Here is a 16,983-nt window from a genome sequence, read left to right as displayed (position 1 = left end):
TTGTTCTTTAATTCTTCTAGGTCTTTGTTAAACATTTCTTCCATCTTCTCAATCTTTGCCTCCATTCTTTTTCTGAGGTCCTGGATCATGTTTACTATCGTTATTCTGAATTCTTTTTCTGGAAGGTTATCTATCTCCACTTCATTTAGTTGTTTTTCTGGCGTTTTATCTTGTTCCTTCATCTGGTCCATAGCCCTCTGCCTTTTCATCTTGTCTGTCTTTCTGTGAATGTGGTTTTTGTTCCACAGGCTGCAGGATTGTAGTTCTTCTTGATTCTGCTGTCTGCCCTCTGGTGGATGAGGCTATCTAAGAGGCTTGTGCAAGTTTCCTGATGGGAGGGACTGGTGGTGGGTAGAGCTGGCTGTTGCTCTGGTGGGCAGAGCTCAGTAAAAGTTTAATCCGCTTGAGTGCTGATGGGTGTGGCTGGGTTCCCTCCCTGTTGGTTGTTTGGTCTGAGCCGACCCAACACTGGAACCTGCAGGCTCTTTGGTGGGGCTAATGGCAGACTCTGGGATGGCTCACGCCAAGGAGTGCTTCCCTGAACTTCTGCCAGTGTCCTTGTCCCCATTGTGAGCCACAGCTGCCCCCCGCCTCTGCAGGAGACCCTCCAACACTAGCAGGTAGGTCTGGTTCAGTCTCCCTGGTGTCACTGCTCCTTCCCCTGCATCCCGATGCGCACAGTACTTTGTGTGTCTCCTCCAAGAGTGGAGTCTCTGTTTCCCCCAGTCCTGTCAGAGTCCTGCAGTCAAATCCCACTAGCCCTCAAAGTCTGATTCTCTAGGAATTCCTCCTCCCGTTGCTGGACCCCCAGTTTCGGAAGACGTGGGGCTCAGAACCTTCACTCCAGTGGGTGGACTTCTGTGGTATAAGTGTTCTCCAGTTTGTGAGTCACCCACCCAGCTGTTATGGGGTTTGATTTTATTGTGATTCCGCCCCTCCTACTGTCTCATTGTGGCTTCTCCTTTGTCTTTGGATGTGGGGTATCTTTTTTGGTGAGTTCCAGTGTCTTCCTGTCAATGATTGTTCAACAGTTAGTTGTGATTTTGGTGTTCTCGCAAGAGGGAGTGAGAGTACGTCCTTGTACTCCACCATCTTGGTTCAGGCTGTAAAGTCTTAACAGAGGAGAAAATCTGAGAGAAAGGAGTAGCACATCCTTAAACAAGGGATTGGAGAACACAGCAGAGGTTCCCAAACCAAACTATTGTCATGGGAAGGAGATGCTGTAGAAACTTTTTTCAGGTGTCTTTTATCCTTTTCAGGCATGAGCACCCTTCAGACCATATCCAGGTGAGGTTGTATCTCCTGCTGACAGGTAGACATTCACTAAGGTTTAAAGGGCATTGATGATTCTCAGCTTATATTGGAGAACATCAGAGAGATATAAAATAGTTAAGTGAACCTGACTTCGCAACAGTACTTTTTCTGACTCCACTCTTCCCATAGGGAGTGACAGAACACAGGGAAGTGAATTAAGGGGTAGAATTGGGTTTGACTCCCAGTTCCTCTTTCCAACCATGTGGTCACCAACAAGTTACTTAAAATCTGAGCTTTAATTTCCTCATTTTAAAAATAAAGAAACAATATTTTATAAAGCATTTCTCCCATGATTCTTAAATATTCTTTCCACAAGTCTGTGTAGTACTTCAAGTACTATACACATGGAAGCTCTATTCCATTATTTTGGCTTTCCATGGAAAGGAGGGTATTTCTAGCTTTTTTTTTTTTTCTTTTTGGCCATACCGTGTGGCTTGTCAGATCTTAGTTCCCCAGCCAGGATGGCCTCTAGATGCACAGGCTTCATTAGTTGTGGCACGTGGGCTCAGTAGTTGTGGCACATGAGCTCTAGAGTACAGGCTCAGTAGTTGTGGTGCACGGGCTTAGTTGCTCCGCAGCTTGTGGGATCTTCCCAGACCAGGGCTCGAACCCGTGTCCCCTGCATTGGCAGGCAGATTCTTAACCACTGTGCCACCAGGGAAGTCCCCCTGTAGCTTTTTAAAGAATACTTAAAAGCCTCTACTTTTTGAAATTTGTAGGAAATAACACTGCGTTCTGGGTTAAACTTAATTACTTCCTGTTCTTTTCCAGTTCTAACATTCTGTTGCTTGAACATGAATAAGTAGCTCTCTATTTCTCACTTTCCTCTTTTTTTATCATTTAGTTTTCAAAGCACATAATTGTCCAGGGAGCTCATTATTAAACTTTTACTTCTGCCAGACACACACTTGTCAGGCAGGACTCTTGACCGTCAGAGGCTTTCTCTAGGGGTCCTTTTAGCAATTAGTGTTGCTTAACCTCTTGACTTAACGGAAGTTATGTGGGCATTTGTGAAATAAAGTCATCAGAACTCCTTGTTCTCTGCTTTAGTTTGCTTAAGCCAAACATGTGTCTTGTAGCACAGTGCCAGCCTTATCTTGGCTCCCTTGATTTGAGCATGACCTTATCCAGGCTGGACAAAGATGGCTTAATGTACTACTCAAGAGCATGGGTGCTGGAGCCAGAGGGCCTGAGTTTAAATTGCAGCTCTTCACTCGGGCAGTATGTCTTTGGGCAAGTTACCTGACCTCTCTGTGTTGTAGTTATTCTGTCTGTAAAATAGGGATAATAATAATACTTACCTCTTAGGGATGTTATAAGGATTAAATTAGTTAGTTCACAGAAAGACCTTGAAACTTCATCCGGTTTATAATGCAAGTTTTGAACAAATGCCACATATGATGACGACTGTTAGAGAAAACTAATAGTTGGCAAAACTGATTCCTTAACTGAAGGATGTTTGGGTTCTTTCCCATGTTGTCATTAGGTGGCACTGGCACCCGGGTTATCTGCTCAGATTGTTATGACAATGCTAACATCTACTCCCGGACCCGAGAATACTGTCCATACACCTATATTGCTGAAGAGGATGTTCTGGATCAAACACTGTCCAGCCTTATGGTCCAGATGCCCAAAGAGACTTATTTGGCACATCTTCCCCAAGATGCCACCACCCTGGAGAGCCTGGTATCATCAGCAGATAGAGAGATGTCTGCCTTTCCCACCAACCATGAGAGGATAAATGAGAAGAAACTTTCCTCCACACAGAAGAGCAGTGGTAAAGGGCACAGTGTTTTTTGTTATTTTGGTTTGTTTTCACTTTCACCTACTTGATTTTTCCTTCTGTCATATAGATAGCACTCTCATTTGACAGAAGCAAACAAGTTGGTATAATGGAGTAATTAGCTACCATTAATTGGTATAAACTAGAGCCAGAGATTTTTAGAGATTAGATTTAGAAAGAAGTCTGGATCTGTAGGATGGGAGTAGCAAGATCTTACTTCTAAAGATTCAGAAGCCATGTAGAAAAAGTTTCGATAAAGAAGTTTTATACAGGCACTACTTTTTTCTTCCATGTTTATTTAAATAATGGAGACTTGAAATGCTAAGGATATAATGATTTGGGCATAATTTGATGAAGATTTTCACTGAGAAGATTTTAAAATGTTTTATTTGGTTGCTGTTCTATCAGGTAAATGTTGAATGTCAGTATCACTTGGCAGGTATTTGCTTTCATCTGTGAAGTATTACAGTCAGTCAGGGCCATAATTGGGAAAGCAGTCTGGGGATAGTAGCCCAGGAAAAGAAACACATGTTATATTGTGCTGACAAGGCATTTGAAACAACCCAGTCAATAAAGCAAAGCAAAACAAAACTCTTTCTAGACCATGAAGGGCACTACTGAGCATGTCTTCCTGTCCATCCAAGCTTTTTATCCACTGTCACCCTCCTGTCAGCCTGAAATGAAAGAGCACTGGTAATAGGGTGGGGCCTTGCACCGCAGGTTTACAATGGAAGACATTGTATAGTGGTGCTTCCAGGGACGGTTCTGGCTGGAGTGAATGAAATGACATGGACTTTTAAGATGTGCTCTGTTCGTAGTTAAGAGACCACCTCTAAAGTTTTCTAAAGAGAGTACAGGTCAGAGAAAAATATCCTGTTATTGAAGATAGTCTCTTGTCTTTAAAATTCTGTGTCCATGAAAGAAAGGCACCAACACTAAATCCATTTCCCCGTGTCCTAGAAGAGATATACACACACAAAATAACTTTAAGTAGAACTAAAAATGCAGTATCTTTCCCCAACTTTAGAGATGTCTTAATTGTTAATCTGGTCTGTAAGTGAGGAAATCAGCAAATGAGAGTGCTTTGGTGCATTGCTTGTTCCTTAGCTAGGGTGCTCTAGCTCCTTGCTACTCAAAGTGTGGTCTGTCAGCATCAGCATTACCTAGGAGCTTGTTAGAAATGCAGAGCATGGGTCCACCCCAGACCTAGTGAACCAGAGTCTATATTTTAACACAATCTCCAGGTTATTTGTATGCATATTAAAGCTTGAGAAACCCTGCTCTAGTTAACTTTGCACATGGGTTTTATTTTTATTTCTAAGTGTTTGTTTCTAGTATGTTTGGCTAGCTTTTTCCAAAATACATCCCCATGAAGTTAATATAACTTTCAGTAAATGTTCTCTGGGGAAAGAGCCCACCACTGCAGTAAATAATAATGAGAAATGCATATTTTTGAAACCAAAGTACAGATAACCTGATTTAAAATACCAGCTTTTGGTTATTATTTTGTTGTTAGAGTTATTGGCTTGCTAGAAGCTGGAGGGGAATGGTGGTTTATTTATTTTTTATTTTTATTTATTTATTTTTTTTGTGGTATGCGGGCCTCCCTCTGTTGTGGCCTCTCCCGTTGCGAAGCACAGGCTCTGGACGCGCAGGCTCAGCGGCCATGGCTCACGGGCCCAGCCGCTCCGCGGCATGTGGGATCCTCCCAGACCGGGGCGCGAACCCGGTTCCCCTGCATCGGCAGGCGGACGCGCAACCGCTGCGCCACCAGGGAAGCCCTGGTGGTTTATTTTTAAAAATAAATTTATTTATTGTATCTATTTTATTTTTGGCTGCGTTGGGTCTTCGTTGCTACTCGCAGGCTTTCTCTAGTTGCGGCGAGCAGGGGCCACTCTTCGTTGTGGTGCACCAGCTTCTCATTGCGGTGGCTTCTCTCATTGCAGAACATGGGCTCTAGGCATGCGGGCTTCAGTAGTTGTGGCACGTGGGCTCTAGAGCGCAGGCTCAGTAGTTGTGGCGGACGGGCTTAGTTGCTCCGCGGCATGTGGGATCTTCCTGGACCAGGGCTCAAACCCATGTCCCGTGCATTGGCAGGCGGATTCTTAACCACTGCGCCACCAGGGAAGCCCAAAATGATTCTTTTTAAGATAGGCATTTAATTGTTATTTAAAGGTACAATGATTGCACTGAATCAATAATTTTTACCTATGTATTGTGCAACTTTCATTACTATATGGATACTAATTCTCTTTTAGTCTGTTTCCATGTGTCTAAAGAATTTAAAGTTTTATAACAGTAGAAACACCAGTAATAGGTGAAAGTAGATGATACATAGCATGGATTCAGTAATTAATTGGTAAAGTTGTTGAGTAGAAGGGTTTGAAAGACAATGGTTCCAGTTTTTGTTTTGTTTTTTTTTTGTTTTTGCTAAGAAAATGGCAAGTATACATTTTAGCTTAACGTCCTTATTCAGGAATACTGGGTTATTTCTTATTATTTCTTTGAAGACTTGGGTAGAAGAAAATTAAGTTTTAGAAAATTAATTTTAAACTTCCATTCACCGCTGATAATTATTACTGTCTCTTGTTCTCAGAACCCTTGCAGCGGCCTCTGTGGAACATAAGCAAAGAACCAGGTATGCCTCATCCTCCTTTATCGCAGCAGTCAGTCTTTGAGTCACCACAACCCCATCAAAACGAGGGCCTGGCAGAGAGTGATCCAGACTGTTCCACTTCCCCCATGCCCTGTCACAGGTTACACGACCACACTTTTGATTTTAGTAGGACTCGGAACATTCAAGATGGCAGTGAGGGCACATGAAACTCACTGCAGAAGGAAATCTGGGCAGACTCAAATTAATTGATTTTGTATTTGCTACCTCAGAGTTCGGAAGAAACCCCAAAGTCAGCATTTGCTTTGCTCTTTGTCTACAGTTACATCTGACCACATCAAGGGGGGCCAGACATTTGTTTGGGCTTACACTTGGCGAAGAAAGGGTAATGGCTGACAGAAATGGGTACATCTAATAGAAAATGTGCAACACAGGCGGAGGAAGATAGAGGACAGAGTGCTGTCTTATGGTTCTACTGGGATGTGCCCAGGTGCGCATTGCCTGTTAGGGAGAGTCTCATTGCTGCTTAACACCCTGGATTGTCTCAACCTACAGAATGATCCTGAGTAAACAACGCTGTTCTGTTTTGCCTTCCAAGGAGCAAAAATAACTTTGGAGCCCCCCGGGAAGTGTGCCTGGGATTCTGCAGTGGTTTTAATCCTATAGTTGAGAGTGGGGCTTTGACATTCAAGGTCTTCGACAAGAATCCCAGACTTGACCAACTATTACTAGGTCGAGGGTTTTGTATTCTTGTGAATCTCTCTCTCTCTCTCTTTTTTTTTTTTTTTTGGTCCCTATCACCCAGGGATCTCACTGTATATATATGTGCATTTATAAATAATTTTCATATTCATTGGTCATATGTGTTGCAATGTAAATATTTTTGATATGCCAAAATTATATATAATATTCAGTTATAATATTGACAGCAGCTTCTCAGACCACAGATTTTGTACAACTTGGTTTAGTGAATCCAAAGACTTTGTTTAAAGTTTTAAATATGTATTTGTTAAGAAGTATAAGTATAGAAGCAGGGTACCTAGTGATTGCGTACACACAAACACAATCTTGGTGTAATTAACCACTTTCTTTATGCCTAAAGATTTGTACAGCTAATCATTTGTCATCTGTTTACAGTGCCAGGTAATCTTTCAATCATAAAAAGGCTTTTTCAAAAGACTAGCAGTCTTGTCATTGTCATATGCACATAGATAAAGGAAAACTTGTTTGGGGAATATCTTCTTTCAGCAAAGTACTTAGTTGGTAAGGAAACCAAAGATTGCTTTTTTTTCTGTGTGTGTGTGTTTTTTAAAATAATATCTCTTCTACCAATGCACAGTATGTCTTAAGAAGGGAAGACTGCTTTTGGGAGTAGAAGAACGTGCAGAAATTCTTATACTGTAAAGCTTTAGAGTGGTCCTTGTTTTGTACAAGTGATTATTTAAGCCAAAAAATTTTCTTGAACTTCTGATAGCAAAAAGTTTTATGTAAACAAAAGACTTAGTGCTCTAATAAAGTGTAATGGACTAAAGCTCTTCTTTCTTTCTTTCTGCTTTCAGAAAAAAAGAAAGGCTGTTGAATTCTGTCCTCTAAATTTAGTGAGGACTAGTTACATACTAGATGACTTCAACCACTTAAATGAAAATAATCTAAGTCATTGTGTATTTCAAGGGTTTTAAACTCACATAATTTCTCAGCTCTTCGCCAGGAAGTTTAGCTGAATTTCATACTGTTTTTCAATCCTAAATTTTTCTGCCATAGGCAGCAGCACTTTTCTAGCTGTTTTATGCCATCATGCCTTTGTCTTTTTCCTTTTTAAATTGTCAGCCTCTCTTCATTTTCACTTTGAACTCCTTAAGTATCACTATTTTCTTCTCCCTTCAATTTCTGATCCATCTTCTTACTAGGTTGTGGTATAATTTGTACTGGACTGACTTAGAATCACAAAACCTGATTTAGTTCCTAGCTCTGCTGCTTACTAGTTCTGTAATCAAGGGCAAGTCTCTTTACATCTCAGCCTGACTTTCTCATTTATGAAATGAGGGCATTTTACTAGATGCTTTAAAGCCCTTTCCAGCTGTAACATTCTATGAATCTGTGATCCCTCCTGGAATCAAGGAGGATTATCTACTCTAATAAAAAGCTGCTTTCATGAAATATTTTTTAGAGTAGAACAGGAGTGATGCTGCTTACTCTGACTTGAGCCAGATTTATTTCCTCTCTAGCAGGAGTAATGCTATAAGAAATCCTCATGAGGAAAAGAAATATTCAGCTTCTAAAACAGTGTCAGTAAACATAAAGAATCTTGAGTAGATTGAGAACCACCCATTGCCCTCCAGAACACCAGGTCTGAATGCTAGTATTACAGCACACCAGAGTATCAGAATCAGTTGAGAGGTGTGCCACAACTAATTTGTAACTAGTTTGTGACTCACTTACCTTTCTAATATATTCAGGGTCATCTCTCTAATTATAGTACTCTTACTCACATTCTGATGGACTTTCTTTAGTGAAAAAAGTGGAGTTAGAACAAGGCTGCAAGTGAGTATCAGCTGTTACATGTGAGAGGACAAAAAACAGGCTGCAAACCAGTGCTCTAGAAAACTTAAAATACATGATTGCTGCCTCTGCTTTAGCAGTGGTCTTTCTACTGCCAGTGGTGTCAGGCTGGTCTCCCGAATAGCCAGGTTCTCTGTCAACTCGAATGGTTGAGATGTCCTCCCAGGTATTGCTAGCTTTCCTAAATAACTAAAAAACTTGCCTAAAAAACTAGTCAGGAATTTGTTTAAATGTGAATAGCCTATCCCTGGTCTTAAAAAATAGTAAATTTAATAAATTCTAATCTTAGGAGTTGGAATTCTTGAAATTTTTCAGTATTGCATATGTAGAGCATATAACAAATGCTGTACTATAAACTGGATTAGTGGTTCATCCATGTTTCTTTCCATCAGTGTAATGTCTGCCTGCCACCAATTTAATCAAAAATGTTGCAAAAGCAAGGCAAACTAAAATGCTGAGAGAAATATTGTCCCAATTACCACTTCATATCAGTAGGGATACATAAATTCTCTTAATTTGTTTGTGCCCCTCTTAGACTGATTCTGTAAGTATACCTGGAAGAAGAAATAACATTGTGCTTGTACTCCAAGTCTTCCTGCCACAGAGTCTATGCCTGACCCGTTGGCTGCCTGTCACTCAGTAGCCTCTAAAATGCTTTCCCTAGATGCAAGTTAATCTGTAGGATAGGAAATACCAGAAACCCAGCCCAGTGTGCCATTCCCTCTAATGTGCCATCTTAGAATGCTTTAAATGTGTATTTTCTCTGTAAGGTAACTTTTATGTTTAAAACCGGTTGCCTTCACATTGCCCGTTGGCAGGTTGTAAAAGAAACATTAAGATGTTAAGCAACTTAGACTCTATTATCCATTTTCCTAAGAAAAGGGAGAGATGATAAAAGTCTTTAGTTACTTAAAGGGTTGTCATATGAAACAAAGATTAGATTCACTCTTTTTATTCCAGCAGACAGGGGTCATATCAGTGGGGAAGAAGTTACAGGGAGATGCAGTACATGCTTGCCAATAATTCTATATAAGCTAACACTAACAATTAGCTTTGTCTGACAATTGGAATAATCATCTGTTAATAGCATTGAAGAAATTTCTGTATTGAAATCAAATATGGGCAAGATGACTTTTAGCTCTCTTTCAATTTTATCATTGGAAATCTTCAGAAGCAAGACAGGCTTAAAACTTTGTCTTTCAGAATTCTTTATATACAGTAAGTGTGGAACACTTAAAAAGTTGTTTTTTTTTTTTTTTTTTTTTTAACTAAACGGTTATGTTCTTTGATTGACAAAAGGAGCCTGTTTTGTGTTAATGGCTGAAAACATGAAACTCTGGGCTTATTCTTCTGAGAAAACCTATAAGGTTCCTAACCCAAATGGTATGACCATAATAAAAACTTTTAAAGCCTATAATGTATTATAACCTTCCCTTTTACCCTTTAATTTTTATTCCTGTTCCTTTGTATCAGTGGGACTCCATTTGGAATGGGGTTGGAATTGTGATGTTCAAGTTTATACCCAGTATTTTACCCGAGTGTGTTATGGCAACTTCTTATCATTTTAATATCCACAGAAATGCCAAAAGGGTAATGGAGTATCCGAGGTAAATTGGCTGTCATTTTACGCTACAGCCTCCATTTCTTACTTTGCTTCTTGATGCAGATTACCGAAGTAATTGTGAAACAGTTGGACCTTAGAAGGTTGAGCTAAGATTTTTAGGCAACCTGTAAGTAATGTTTCATTTTTCTCTTACGTGGTCTCTTTCCCAGTTCACTGTGGCAGATGTTTTTCCCTCTTGCTTCTTCTAATTTAAAACTTTTTTGTTTGGAGTACAATCTAAGCCAACATCAGTTAGCCTTAATTTTCTTCCTTCCTTCCCCCTTTCCTCCTCGTTTGTTGACAAAAATAACATGTTCTGAATTGAGATATGTTACAAGCTTCTCTTAACAAAACAACACCTGAAAGCCCAGAAATCATCTGGAGGTTTTGTGGGTAGTAAGGTGTAGGGGTGTGTGTGTGTGTGCGTGCATGCGTGGGTGAGGAGTAATATTTGGACCTGCTCTTTCAAGGTTGTGTGTTGAGTGTTTCTTAGCAATCCTAATAATCTCCACCAATAGGTGGGGTGAAGGTGAATAAAAAGCTTGATTTGAGCCTGTTTTCAAATGTAAGGAGTAGACTGATCTTTTGTCAATTCTGTCTTTAAAGAGAAATTGATCATCAGGGGGTCAAGTGCTCTTGGAATATCTTTTGGCTACTTAAAGTGGCCTCTTGATCCGTTGAGAGACTACTTCTACCCTCTACTTTCCCCCTGTTCTCCCTTTTTACCCCTATCAGAGGATGTCAGTCTGAGCAGCCCTGGTACTAGATGTACCTAAAGAGAGTTATAAGCCAAGTTGTTGTGTTCAGTGTGGCCATTTCCTAGTGTCTATTTATATTTTCTCACACATGAGAATGTATATTTTATAAAGCATGTGTTTGTTTACTTGTTTGTCTACTGTAATATGTCTTCAATAAAGCTAAAATACATTATGATTTTCTGGTCTTCTCTTGCCTAAAGGACAGGAATGAAATGGTTCATTTTAAAGTTTGTGATCCTTTTGAGAGGGTCTCCAAATAGCTGTGCAAGTTAAAATGGGAAAGAGTTGCCCTTCTTTAGTTCCTGCCGTGTTTAAGAGTGTCACACACACAGCCTCGAGCCTGCCACTGGCACACCCTGCACTGTGAGCTGCTCCAGGCTGGCACTGTGCACTCTCTTCTTTCTCCTTCGTGCTACCCACCAGGGTGCTGTACACTTGGCAGGATGAAAACAAACACACCTAACGGTTTGTTATAAAACAAGAGTGCTTTCTGCACCGAGAAGAATTTGAACGCAGTGTTTCTAATCTGGTAAATCTTTAACAAGGTATTTGAAGAATGTCAGTATTCTGGTCAGCTTCCTCACTGTACCATGTAAGGGGCTATTTCCTTTGAGTCTGTCAACTCTCTGAAGGCTGAGCTGACAATACTGATCCTATCGTCACCTGTGCTGCACTTTATTCTTTATGAGGCACATCCCACGGACATTATTTTATTTGACTCTCACAGCACTCTTAAGATGTAGATTGGGCAGAGGATTTTAATAGCCACTTTTTGTAGTTAACAAAAGTGGCTCAGTTAGATTATCACCTACACAATGTCAAAAAGCTTTTAAAGCCCGAATTTGAATGCAGAATTTCTGACTCATATTCAGGATTTTTCCCACTGTGATACCTTCCAGTTCTGAACAGAGTATTATGTCTCCAGTCTTTATAAACATAGGCATAAAAGCCTCTGGACATTGATCACTTTCACTATGGTGAAATTCTGGACTGGAATGTATACTGGAAGTTGATTTTTACTTTATTCCTGACTGTCGTTTTCTTATTAGGTAGAATGAAGAAAAATGCCATGGTTTTATCATATTTTTTGTTTTTAAGTGAGATGTACTAGGGCCCAAGTAGTAGGGTCCTGCTGAGTTATGAAAGATATTTATTCATACTCAGCTATTAGAAGCTTGTAACCTAGTGCTGAAGTTGTCTGTGCTGCAGGGCCAGTTGCCATGGACCAGTACTTTTGTAAAATAATAAGAATGAATTTCTAGAAAAATAAAGGACACAAAATAAAAGTGTAAAGTTTTTATTATAGATTTAACATATAAAAGTATTCTGTCAAACTGCTGTTAAAGTTTCTAAGTGCTTATTCTCTGCTTTGTCAGGGACTAGTAGCAAAGAGTTGGCAGGTAGGCAAGATCTGCAGACCACTTTTGGAGTAGCACTGCTGCAACCATGTAGTAACACAGTTATGTGTCATGATGGGGGTTGGTCTTGCTCATTTCTGGAGGTTCCCTTTAAACTTGCTGGTTTGCAGTGGTTGAAATGGAGAACTAGGCTTCTGTCTAGAGTCTTCCCTGACTAGAAGTAACAATTACAACACCTTTCAGCTCGGCTACCTCCCCCTGCACTAAAGCTCCTCACTTATGTGGTAGAGCCCTTTGTAGATGCTGCTTGTGTTCCAGTCCTGTTGTCTTTCTTGCCAGTGCTTTCAGGACGAGCTGCCTGTGACTTTTGTTATAGGGGAAATTCTGTCACGAGATAGGCTAAGGAAAGCAGAAGTACAGGGGTGGTCATACTGGGAAGGAGATGGTCTGATGCTCTGGGGGTCTGATGGGGACTTGTGTAATCAAAGCTCTGTTGGGGATGTTCCATCTGCCACCTCTCCTGCTTTGTTCAGCCAGTCAAGAAATCTTGAAATCTCTAGGACCAAGTTTGGTCACTTTGTTTATTTAGTTCACAGGCCATCATCAAGGCCAGTTGCCAGAGCTCTTTGACAAAAAGAGACAAGTAGGAAACATTAATCACAATTATTGCTAGGAACAAATAATGCAAAATTAGCAAATACATTCTGCCTACCTCTTCCAGGTATTGTTAAGCACTTTACATACTCAGCACTTTATCTTCACAACAGTGGATTGAGGGAGGTAGTCTTATTCCCATTTTACAGATGTTGAAACAAGCAACTTGGCCAAAATCACATAATTAGCAGGCAATAGAACCAGGAGTTGAAATTATGCTTTATGATTCCAAAGCACAGGTTCTTTCCCCACGTCAAAGAAAGGAAAAAATGTGAGCTTTTATCAAGGCCCTACTTTGTCATTTAATCTTTGTTATGGGCTGAACTCCATGCCCCTCAAATTCCAGGCCCCTAAAATCAAAGCCCTGATCCTCTGGTACCTCAGAATGCGACTGTATAAGATCATTAAAGGTAATTAAATTAAAATGAGGTCTTTAGGGTAGGCCCTAATCTAATATGACCAGTGTCATCATAAGAAGAAGGAAATTTGGGCATCAGACCTGCATGTGCACAGAAGAAAGACCATGTGCGAGAAGGACACAGTGAGAAAGCAGCCATCTGCAGGCCAATGAGAGGCCTCAGAAGAAATCAGAGCTGCTGACACATTGACTTTGGACTTCCAGACTTCAGAACTGTGAAAAAATAAACTTCTGTCATTTAAGCCATGCAGTCTGTGGTATTTTGTTACAGTAGCCTGAGCAAACTAAATACAGCCTTCCAATAACCCAGCCAGGTTGGGAGAATATTCTTATAACTCAGGCTAAATGAGTTGCTTACAGTCACATGATCTGAAGCCCATGGTCTTCTACTGAGCTGCTGCTGCTTCTCTGACCCCAGTCAATGCTTTGTATTCTGAAATGCACTGTAGAGAAACTGGAAATGAAACCGACGAACACACTGGCTGGCATGCTTGCAGTTCTGAAGCACCACACATCCCCAGCCACACAGCAGTTCAAACAAAAGGGACTGCAGCACTGCACGATGCTTTGCCCGAACAGAAAAAACTGACACGTGTTTACAGCATAAATGACTGTAAGTTGAGTGCATCTAGGAACAAAGAAGCAAAGTATTTGGAGGATTCTAGAGTAAGTGCTTTTAAGCTTCTATTTTATTCTTCTCTCCCAAGGAGAAGCCGGCTTTTAAAATCAACAAGTACAACCCCATATGTGGAATGAGTGGCTGCTCTTGAGTCATATGCCAGATCAAATACTTTAATTGTGTGTCCCTTTTAAATGTTCCATCAAAGCCTATGTGAATTCCTCTCTCTCAAAAGCAATAGGCATCCACCAGAGGGCTGACAGCAGAAGCAAGAAGAACTACAATCCTGCAGCCTGTGGAGCAAAAACCACATTCACAGAAAGATAGACAAGATGAAAAGGCAGAGGGCTATGTACCAGATCAAGGAACAAGATAATCCCCCAGAAAAACAACTAAATGAAGTGGAGATAGGCAATCTTCCAGAAAAAGAATTCAGAATAATGATAGTAAACGTAATCCAGGACCTCGGAAAAAGAATGGAGGCAAAGATCGAGAAGATGCAAGAAATGTTTAACAAAGACCTGGAAGGATTAAAGAACAAACAGATGAACAATACAATAACTGAAATGAAAACTACACTAGAAGGAATCTATAGCAGAGTAACTGAGGCAGAAGAACGGATAAGTGACTTGGAAGACAGAATGGTGGAATTCACTGTTGTGGAACAGAATAAAGAGAAAACAAAAGAAATGAAGACAGCCTAAGAGACCTCTGAGACAACATTAAATGCAACAACATTCGCATTATAGGGGTCTCAGAAGGAGAAGAGAGAAACAAAGTACCCGACAAAATATTTGAGGAGATTATAGTCGAAAATTTCCCTAACATGGGAAAGGAAATACCACCCAAGTCCAGGAGCGCAGAGAGTCCCATACAGGATAAACCCAAGGAGAAACACGCCAAGACACATAGTAATCAAATTGGAAAAAAAAGACACAAATTACTGAAAGCAACAAGGGAAAAATGACAAATAACTTACAAGGGAATTCCCATAAGGTTAACAGCTGATTTCTCAGCAGAAACTCTACGAGCCAGAAGGGAGTGGCATGGCACATTTAAAGTGATGAAAGGGAAGAACCTACAACCAAGATTACTCTACCCAGCAAGGGTCTCATTCAGATTTGATGGAGAAATCAAAAGCTTTACAGGCAAGCAAAAGCTAAGAGAATTCAGCACCACCAAACCAGCTCTACAACAAATGCTAAAGGAACTTCTCTAAGTGGGAAACACAAGAGAAGAAAAGGACCTACAAAAACAAACCCAAAACAATTAAGAAAATGGTCATAGTAACATGCATATCGATAATTACCTTAAACGTGAAAGGATTAAATGCTCCAACCAAAAGACACAGGCTTGCTGAACAGATACAAAAACAAGACCCATATATATGCTGTCTACAAGAGACCCACTTCAGACCTAGGGACACTACAGACTGAAAGTGAGGGGATGGAAAAAGATACCCCATGCAAATGGAAACCAAAAGAAAGCTGGAATAGCAATACTCTTATCAGATAAAATAGACTTTAAAATAAAGAATGTTACAAGAGACAAGGAAGGACACTACATAATTTTCAAGGGATCAATGCAAGAAGAAGATATAACAATTATAAATATATATGCACCCAACATAGGAGCACCTCAATACATAAGGCAACTGCTAACAGCTCTAAAAGAGGAATAAGAGGGAAGTTTATAGCAATACAAGCCTACCTCAAGAAACAAGCAAAATCTCAAACCATCTAACGTTACACCTAAGGGAACCAGAGAAAGAAGAACAAACAAAACCCAAAGTTAGCAGAAGGACAGAAATCATAAAGATCAGAGCAGAAATAAATGAAATAGAAACAAAAAAACAATAGCAAAGATCAATAAAACTAAAAGCTGGTTCTTTGAGAAGATAAACAAAATTGATAAACCATTAGCCAGACACATCAAGAAAAAGTGGGAGAGGACTCAAATCAATAAAATTAAAAATGAAAAAGTAGAAGTTACAACAGACACTGCAGAAACACAAAGCATCCTAAGAGAATACTATAAGCAACTCTATGCCAATGAAATGGACAACCTGGAAGAAATGGACAAATTCTTAGAAAGGTATAACCATCCAAGACTGACCCAGGTAGAAATGGAAAATATGAACAGACCAATCACAAGTAATGAAATTGAAACTGTGATTAAAAACCTTCCAACAAACAAAAGTCCAGGACCAGATGTCTTCACAGGTGAATTCTATCCAACGTTTAGAGAAGAGCTAACACCCATCCTTCTCAAACTCTTCTAAAAAATTGCAGAGGAAGGAAAACTCCCAAACTCATTCTATGAGGTTACCATCACCCTGATACCAAACCAGACAAAGATACTACAAAAAAAGTAAGTTACAGAACAATATCACTGATTAATATAGATGCAAAAATCCTCAACAAAATACTAGCAAACAGAATCCAACAACACATTAAAAGGATCATACACCATGATCAATGGGATTTATCCAAAAGATGCAAGGATTCTTCAATATATGCAAATCAATCAGTGTGATATACTGTATTAACAAATTGAAGAATAAAATCTATATGATCATCTCAATAGAAGCAGAAAAAAGCTTTTGACAAAATTCAACACGCATTTATGATAAAAACTCTTCAGAAAGTGGGCATAGAGGGAACCTACCACAACATAATAAACATCATATACAACAGACCCACAGCAAACATCATTCTCAATGGTGAAAAACTGAAAGCATTTCCTCTAAGATCAGGAACAAGACAAGGATGTCCACTCTCGCCACTATTATTCAACATAGTTTTGGAAGTTCTAGCCACAGCAATCAGAGAAGAAAAAGAAATAGAGGAATACAAATTGGAAAAGAAGAAGTAAAACTGTCACTGTTTGCAGATGACATGATACTATACATAGATAATCCCAAACATGCCACCAGAAAATTACTAGAGCTAATCAATGAATTTGGTAAAGTTGCTGGATACAAAATTAATGCACAGAAATCTCTTGCATTCCTATACACTAAGAACAAAAGATCAGAAGGAGAAATTAAGGAAACAATCTCATTCACCATTGCAACAAAAAGAATAAAATACCCAGGAATAAACCTACCTAAGGTGGTAAAATACCTGTACTCAGAAAATTATAAGACACTGATGAAAGAAATCAAAGCTGACACAAAATTGGAGAGATATACCATGTTCCTAGATTGGAAGAATCAATATTGTGAAAATGACTATCCTACCCAAAGCAATCTACAGATTCAATGCAATCCCTATCAAACTACCAATGGCATTTTTCAAAGAA

General features: G+C 39.7%; 1 protein-coding gene across 5 annotated transcripts in view; it reads left to right on the top strand.

The window, feature by feature from the left end:
* Positions 1-11,145, top strand: part of LRIG2 (leucine rich repeats and immunoglobulin like domains 2) — a 70,897-nt gene extending 59,752 nt beyond the window's left edge. For all 5 annotated transcript variants that reach the window (XM_028488988.2, XM_024119761.3, XM_024119760.3 and 2 more), the window contains 2 exons: positions 2,801-3,091; positions 5,694-11,145. In XM_028488988.2, coding sequence (XP_028344789.1) covers positions 2,801-3,091; positions 5,694-5,920 — 518 coding nt within the window. In that variant the 3' untranslated portion in view covers positions 5,921-11,145. The remainder of the gene's footprint in view (positions 1-2,800; positions 3,092-5,693) is intronic.
* The last annotated feature ends 5,838 nt before the right edge of the window (positions 11,146-16,983 follow it).

This window comes from Physeter macrocephalus, chromosome 4 (assembly GCF_002837175.3).
Source record: "Physeter macrocephalus isolate SW-GA chromosome 4, ASM283717v5, whole genome shotgun sequence".
NCBI lineage: Eukaryota > Metazoa > Chordata > Mammalia > Artiodactyla > Physeteridae > Physeter > Physeter macrocephalus.
Note: the sequence above shows the minus strand (reverse complement) of the source record. Positions and strands in the feature narration are given on the sequence as shown.